The sequence below is a fragment of the Miscanthus floridulus genome, chromosome 3 (genome assembly GCF_019320115.1).
Source record: "Miscanthus floridulus cultivar M001 chromosome 3, ASM1932011v1, whole genome shotgun sequence".
NCBI classification, from domain to species: Eukaryota; Viridiplantae; Streptophyta; class Magnoliopsida; order Poales; family Poaceae; genus Miscanthus; species Miscanthus floridulus.
In genome coordinates, this window is record NC_089582.1 from 118,804,498 (window position 1) to 118,812,685 (window position 8,188).

Here is an 8,188-nt window from a genome sequence, read left to right on the forward strand (position 1 = left end):
GTTTGGCACGAATCACAAAGTTGGCACTAGCAGCAGAATGTGCAAGATTCTTTTTGTTTTTTGATCGGTACAGAGACTGTGCAAGATTCTACCGGAGCTTAACCTTTTCCCAACGAGAATTCTGAAATCAATATTTAGGCACATGAATGACACGTGGGTCCAAACACATATTCCCCACAGGTCGGTGACATGATCTTTCAGGCCGAGTAGGTGAACACCCACCCGTTCCGTGGTGACGTCGTACGGCGTACTCATTCCAGGTCGCACAGCCAGGAACACACGGTCTGTACAACAGATGAACACCCTTCTCTTACTGACGAGTGGCGCCAGGAGACCTCGGGCCCAAAGTGTCAGAGACTAACACCAACCGAGCCGCAATCGAGTCGGTTCCGAGGCCCTACGTGATTAGCTTAACCAGAGCTCCGGTTTAAACCGAAACCACACTGCTAATCGGCCATCAGTTTACACAAAACGCAAGATCGACCACCGCGTCGCCTCCCGGGCTGGGGGGCTTAACTCGAGTCGCTAATCCTTTTCCTCGTATCGCCCCGTCTCCAACCTCGCTCGCCGCCATGGAAGGTTCGAAGGGGAGCGGAGGTGGCGGGGACGGGGCCGGGCCCGAAAAGCCAAGCGCCGAGTCGAACCCTAGCCTGAATCCGCCCCCACCTACCGCGGCGGCTGTCGAAGCCACGGACGACGGTGGCGCCGCGGCCGCGGCTGCGGCCGAGGCGGCCAGGCGGCCCTTCACGGCCCTCAGCCAGGAGGAGGCTGACCTCGCCCTCGCCCGCGTCCTGCAGGAGCAGGTAAGCGACAACGAGATCTCGCGACCTCGGGGCCGCTCCTGGGTTCCTTGCCCCCGGCGATTAACCCGTGCCTTCGGATCGGTGCAGGAGCGGGCGTACATGTTGCTCCGGATGAACGGGGGCGGTGGCGAAGGCAGCGACTACGGGAGCTCTGATGCAGGGAGCTACGAGTACGACGAAGAGGGAGAGGAGGACTACGAAGAGGAACTGGAGCACCACCTCCGCGTCCACCACCACGGGCACCCCTCGGGCGAGGGCGAGGGCGAGGGTGAGGGAGAGGGCGAGGGCGAGGGCGAGGGCGAGGGCGCCGAGGGGAGCGACTACGACGAAGAGTTCGAGGAGGACGAAGAAGGGGAGCCGGAGGTAGATCCCGCGGAGTTTGAGGACGATGAGGCTTATGCGCGTGCGCTACAGGATGCTGAGGAGCGTGAGGTCGCCGCACGGCTTATGGCTCTGGCTGGTCTCAGCGATTGTGAGCACAAATGATTCATTGCCCCCAACCCCAGCTCAGTTCACAATTTAGTTGGTTGCTGGTTTGTAATTTTGGCTTTCCGTTGCAGGGCGGACAGTGGATGTGGAGCATGAGGAGGACCATGTGAATGATCCACAGGTTGTGATTCATCTCATATAGTTGATGAATTTTACCTTTTCTTTCTTAGGGAAAATCACTTGAGTTTGCAATTAATGGTCTTATAAGAAACAAAATGCCATAGTGTCCTCTTTGTTAATTTCTGTGCATGCAAACTAGTGGAGTTGTTCTTTGATCAATGCAACATGCATTATGTTTCAGCATGATTTGTGCCATAGTTTATTGATTCAGCTAAAATAATTTTGACTTGTTGGTTATTGATACCATAATACTTTCCTCTGATAGATTGTTGACGTTATTTCCTACCTGGAACACATCTACTCTTTTTTCTTTCTAAATTGATGCATTTTGATTGTACAGATTCTAGGGGTCTGACTTGTGTCCTTGTCTTTTTTAGTGAAGGGAATATCAGTTACTCGTTTATATGTTAGTTAATTGTATTTCTCACTTATTAAAATGAAATGATGTTGCAGTGTGAGTGGCGGTTTAAATGTTGATTGTAAATAGAACCACACTAGAATAATGCCTCTTTGGAAGTGGTCCTGGAGACATGCGTAGTCTTTATATCTTGGCCATTTAAAGAGCTGTCTATATGTGCATGAATTTCCTTCATGATGTTTTTGTTCTATCAAAACTTACTATGGATTCAATGCTATTAAGTTAGATTGCATTTATTTTTTCTTGTTTGGCTTCAACTGTAAATGATATTTTTTCTCACAGTTAGATTTGTAGTTCAGGATCTAAATAAGGAGTCATATCTACTTTCGATGTTTTACAGTTTTAGTTGTGATTGGGTTTTCCTTTAGTAAGCTTGAATTATCTGCCCTTCTAGCAATGAAATCAACAACAACAACAACAACAACAACAAAGCCTTTAAGTTCCAAACAAGTTGGGGTAGGCTAGAGTTGAAACCCAGCAGAAGCAATCAAGGTTCAGACACGTGAATAGCTGTATTCCAAGCACTCCTATCCAAGGCTAAGTCTTTGGGTATATTCCATCTTTTCAAGTCTCCTTTTATTGCCTCTACCCAAGTCAACTTCGGTTTTCCTCTGTCTCTCTTCACGTTACTATCCTGGCCTAGGATTCCACTACGCACCGGTGCCTCTGGAGGTCTCCGTTGGACATGTCCAAACCATCTCAACCGGTGTTGGACAAGCTTCTCTTCAATTGGTGCTACCCCTAATCTATCACGTATATCATCGTTCCAAACTCGATCCCTTCTTGTATGACCGTAAATCCAACGCAACATACGCATTTCCGCGACACTTATCTGTTGAACATGTCGTCTTTTGGTAGGCCAACATTCTGTACCATACAACATAGCAGGTCTAATCGCCGTCCTATAAAACTTGCCTTTTAGCTTCTATGGTACCCTTTTGTCACATAGGATACCAGATGCTTGCCGCCACTTCATCCATCCTGCTTTGATTCTATGGCTAACATCTTCATCAATATCCCCGTCTCTCTGTAGCATTGATCCTAAATATCGAAAGGTATCCTTCCTAGGCACTACTTGACCTTCCAAACTAATATCTTTCTCCTCCCGAATAGTAGTGCCGAAGTCACATCTCATATACTCAGTTTTAGTTCTACTGAGTCTAAAACCTTTGGACTCCAAAGTCTCCCGCCATAACTCCAGTTTCTGATTCACTCCTGTTCGGCTTTCATCAACTAGCACTACATCGTCCGCGAAAAGCATACACCAAGAGATGTCCCCTTTATGTCCCTTGTGACCTCATCCATTACTAAGGCAAACAAATAAGGGCTCAAAGCTGACCCTTGATGTAGTCCTATCCTAATCGGGAAGTCATCCGTGTCTCCATCACTTGTTCGAACTATAGTCACAACATTGTTGTACATGTCCTTAATGAGCCCGACGTACTTCGTTGTGACTTTATGTTTGTCCAAAGCCCACCACATAACATTCCTTGGTATTTTATCATAAGCCTTCTCCAAGTCAATAAAAACCATGTGTAGGTCCTTCTTCTTCCTATACCGCTCCATAACTTGTCTTATTAAGAAAATGGTTTCCATGGTTGACCTTCCGGGCATGAAACCAAATTGGTTCATAGAGACCCGCGTTATTGCTCTCAAGCGATGCTCGATAACTCTCTCCCATAGCTTCATAGTATGACTCATCAACTTAATTCCCCGGTAATTAGTACAACTTTGAATATCCCCTTTATTCTTGTAGATCGGTACCAATATACTTCTCCTCTACTCATCAGGCATCTTGTTCGATCGAAAAATATGTTGAACAGCTTGGTTAGCTATACTATAGCTATGTTCCCGAGACATCTCCACACCTCGATTGGGATACCATCCGGTCCCATCGCCTTACCTCCTTTCATCCTTTTCAACGCCTCTCTGACCTTAGATTCTTGGATTCTCCGCACAAAGCGCCTATTGGTGTCATCAAAAGAGTCATCCAACTGAAAGGTTGTGTCTGTATTCTCATCATTGAACAATTTGTCAAAATACTCTTGCCATCGATGTCGGATCTCATCCTCCTTCACCAAGAGATACTCCCTTTCATCCTTAATGCACTTAACTCGGTTGAAGTCCCTTGTCTTTCTCTCACGAACTCTAGCCATCCTATAAATGTCCTTCTCTCCTTCCTTCGTACTCAAACGTTGGTAAAGATCCTCGTACGCTCTACCCTTTGCCATACTTACAGCTCGCTTTGCAGTTTTCTTTGCCATCTTGTACTTCTCTATGTTGTCCACACTCCTGTTATGGTACAAGCGTCTATAACACTCTTTCTTCTCCTTAATAGCCCTTTGGACTTCCTCGTTCCACCACCAAGTATCTTTAGCCTCGCCTCCACTTCCTTTGGTTACTCCACACACCTCTGAGGCCACCTTTCGAATGTTGGTTGCCATCTTCTCCCACATGTTGTTTATGTCTTCTTCTTTCTTCCAAGAGCCCTCTTTGATAACCCTTTCCCTGAATACCTTTGACGTCTCCTCTTTCAGTTTCCACTATTTTGTTCTTTCAATCTTAGCTTGTTTATCCCTACGGGCACGCACCTGAAAATGAAAGTCTACCACCAAAAGCTTTTGTTGAGAAACAACACACTCCCCTGGTATCACCTTGCAATCCAAGCATGCTCGTTTGTCCTTTCTTCTTGTGAGGACAAAGTCAATCTGGCTAGAGTGTTGTCCGCTACTGAAGGTCACTAGATGCGATTCTCTCTTTCTAAAGAAAGTGTTGGCTATCATCAGGTCAAAAGCTACCGCGAAGTCTAGAACTTCCTCCCCCTCCTAATTCCTACTACCATACCCAAAACCTCCATGAACTGCCTCGAAACCTGCGCTTGTAGTACCTACATGCCCATTATGATCTCCTCCTATAAAAAGCTTCTCACTACTGGGTACAGCTCTAATCAGGCCATCTAAGTCTTCCCAGAACTGTCTCTTAGCACTCTCGCCGAGGCCTACTTGGGGGGCATACGCACTAATTATGTTCAAGACCATATCACCAATGACAAGCTTGACTAAGATAATCCTATCTTCTTGCCTTCTCACTCCCACCACACTATTCTTGAGGCTCTTATCAATCAAAACTCCTACTCTATTTCTATTCGCAACTGTCCCTGTGTACCAAAGCTTGAAACCTTTATTGTCCACCTCCTTCGTCTTCTGACCCTTCCATTTAGTCTCTTGAACGCATAATATATTTACACGCCTCCTAGTCGCGGTATCAACTAATTCTCTTAACTTACCTGTAAGTGACCCTACATTCCAACTGCCTAAACGGATCCTAGTTGGTTCGACTAGCTTTCTTACCCTTCGCACCCGTCGAATCAGATGTGAAGACCCTTGCTCATTTTTCACTACACTCGGGCGCCGATGTAGCGCGCCACTAAGGATGCGACGACCCGATCCTTGATCACTTGACACCATGCCCAGATCGCGACACGGCGCGTCACGGGGGTGACGACCCGGCCCTTGCTCATTTAACACCATACCCGGGTTCCGATATGGCGCGTCGCTAAGAGGGTTACGCCCCAACGATTTTCTTTCGGGTTTCATCTCCATTAGAATGGCTAGATTTATCTGCCCTTCTAGCAATGAAATCCAGAAGCAAAATCTATATTTTTTTTTATTACTAGTCAGGTACTACTATTGTCCTCAGTCCTCTAGGGATGGTTGGCATATTTCCCAATTATTCCTACTGTTTTTATATAGGGGAAATTTATGTCATTGTTCACATGTTGGTCTTAGTTTCTTTCGTACTTGTTTATAATCAGTCAACTATAATGAATGATAAACAACTTAAACTTCTGTTTGCTTTTATGAAAACCCAGGAGGCATGGCAAGAGGTTGATCCAGACGAGTACTCTTATGAGGCAAGTTACATTGCTTGTTGTCTATCCTTAGTTCTCCAAGCCCTCATTTGAAGCTTCATACATCAGTATGTCATGTTAATGGTTCTCATGTTGATATCAGGAGCTAGTCGCATTGGGTGAAGTAGTTGGCACAGAAAACAGAGGTCTCTCTGCTGATACACTTGATTCTTTACCTTCAGTAACATACAAGATGCAAGATGTTCAGGATGGCAACACAGAGCAGTATGTGCAAATAATTGAAGTTTTATAGTTTTGTAATGATCTATGTTCTGTATATGAAGTCCTGATGTATCATTATTGTTGATAGATGCGTAATTTGCCGTGTGGAATTGGAGGAGGGTGAATCTTTGATCGCACTTCCCTGCAAGCACTTGTACCATCCTGAATGCATAAACCAGTGGCTGCAAATAAATAAGGTATGATGGACCTTCTTAAGCTCCACATAGTTGAATGGCTAGAAAGTTCATTTCATTAACTCGTTGGTCCTTAAATACTATTGTGATTCTGTGAAGTATCTCAGACTGTCACACACGCATGTACCTGAAGGAGGAATGTTTTCATCACAACTAGTCTGTATAGTATACTGTGTTTGGTAACTTCTAGTCAAAACAGAAAGCTTGAAGATTTTTCTGTGGGCCGCTAGGCAGGCTATTTGTCAACTGCTATTGTTCTTCTTATTCTAGTTGTACAGCTGTGTTTAGTTCATCATTTTTTTCCTTAAAAAAAATTTGGCTGCATATAAAACATAGAATGTCAATGGTATTGTGGGTTGCAGTAACAGGGCAGCAATCCATACATTTGAAGTAAGAATATTCTGTTATTTGCTTGACATAGTCCCTAGATTTGTAATCGCGGTCAAGATGTCTGGTGCCGTTACATTGTATCAGACTGAAGTTGTGAGCCTTCTAGTCGTAATGGAGCCTACGATGTTCTGTCATGGTCTAGTGATGTTTTTGTTAGCTGACGTTCCGTCATGTTGACATGCGGATTCATGTAATTTTGTTGTTGTGGTAATGAAATTTGGGTACACCATGTGGTGGGGGAAAAAGAAGATTTGAAAGCTTAGCAAATCAACAAACCTTGGAAGCTGGTATGCTCACCAATGGACACTTGGGGATATATTATCTAGGTTTTGCATGATGTTTATAGATAAAATACCTCTATACTTTTGTATGTTCAGCCACATTAATCTTGGGTAGATTTGGATGTTAGTTAAATATATCCTTGCTCTTTTTGAGTATGAGTAGTTCAGCAACCTTTTGTTCCTAAATCAGTCCAGTCTGTTAAAGCTTTAATGTCTTTCTATTAGTGTTTTAGTAGTAGTAGCATCATTATTGCCTGCGACTGGTTTCTCTTTATTTAATCAGTATTGAGTTGTGATACTCTTAAGTTGATCAAGAAAACTTAGTGCCTTCAAAAGATTATAAAGTTTTATTTATCTATTGAGGCTGGCAAAACTGCTGTAACTGCTGCACAGCTGTAGTCAGGTCAAGTCTGATGATGATGATGGTCTGCTTGACTCCTGTTATCTTACTGTCTGGCACAGTGACTAGCTATAGGCTATAGCTGTATTCACTATTCATATTGTCAGTCCATTTCATCATTCCTGCTATAGCAGATTATGCTATGTGGACCCTTATCTTGCAAAGTAATAGGTTGTGCTGTATACATATTCTTAGTATATATTTCAGCGTTCCTGCAGGCTGATCATGCCATGTCGATCCCTACCTTGACAAGTAACTTCTATTATGCGCACCACCTGGCTTGAGTTAATTTGAACATGTTTTCCAGTCAACATGATGTGGATACTTCTAAACAACAGTTTTCGTTGCTCCAAAATGTGACAAAATGCCCCCCTGATTCTTGCAGGTATGCCCTATGTGCAGTGCAGAAGTATCAACCTCGGGCAACAAGGAGCCATGACTGCTCTCAGATGGCCATCTTGGGCACTTGATGGGAATAAATAGCGGCATCACTGCAGCATCCGTATTGTCGAAACAAAAGCAGAACGTTTTACATACATGCAAGGAGATCAGGAAATAATCCTCTTGTCAGTCTAAAGTTTTGTCCTGGTTCTCTGCTCACTGGATTTATTGGCCTTGCCGCTTATGGTCTCAGTTCCCTTCGGACGCCTTATGGCTGTTGTATGATCCACAAGATATGCCAATTATATTATATTATATTGTTAGTCATTCTTTTTACTGATCGCATGATCATCGTATATATTTGCTTTTTTTTGAGGAATCAGGAGGAGCCAGAGGCTCCTACTGTAATTTATTAAACAAAACAGAACAGAGTGACAGAATTACAGGAAAAAAGACAGAGAAAGCTACAAACTCCCACTGTTTATCTCTCTCTCTGGAACTCAGGGTACAGAGGAGGAGAAGGAAAAAATCCAAAAGATTACAAGTTATAGTTTATCCATGATTCAAGCGGGGGGGGGGG

The 8,188-nt window shown here is 44.1% G+C and overlaps 1 protein-coding gene across 1 annotated transcript; it reads left to right on the forward strand.

Moving 5' to 3' along the window:
* The first annotated feature begins 466 nt into the window (after positions 1–466).
* On the forward strand, positions 467–7,942 carry LOC136542204 (E3 ubiquitin ligase BIG BROTHER-related-like). The gene is made up of 7 exons (XM_066534533.1): positions 467–803; positions 891–1,275; positions 1,364–1,413; positions 5,702–5,743; positions 5,844–5,965; positions 6,051–6,159; positions 7,613–7,942. The coding sequence occupies exons 1-7, from the start codon at positions 573–575 to the stop codon at positions 7,664–7,666; spliced, it is 993 nt and encodes a 330-aa protein (XP_066390630.1). The 5' UTR covers positions 467–572; the 3' UTR covers positions 7,667–7,942.
* The last annotated feature ends 246 nt before the right edge of the window (positions 7,943–8,188 follow it).

Bases quoted from the DNA above. Each gene is read 5' to 3' on its own strand.
- LOC136542204 (XM_066534533.1), top strand. From the start codon at position 573: ATGGAAGGTTCGAAGGGGAGCGGAGGTGGCGGGGACGGGGCCGGGCCC. The intron at 1,276-1,363 runs GTGAGCACAAAT...TTTCCGTTGCAG, and splicing joins TCTGGCTGGTCTCAGCGATT to GGCGGACAGTGGATGTGGAG. The intron at 5,966-6,050 runs GTATGTGCAAAT...TATTGTTGATAG, and splicing joins CAGGATGGCAACACAGAGCA to ATGCGTAATTTGCCGTGTGG.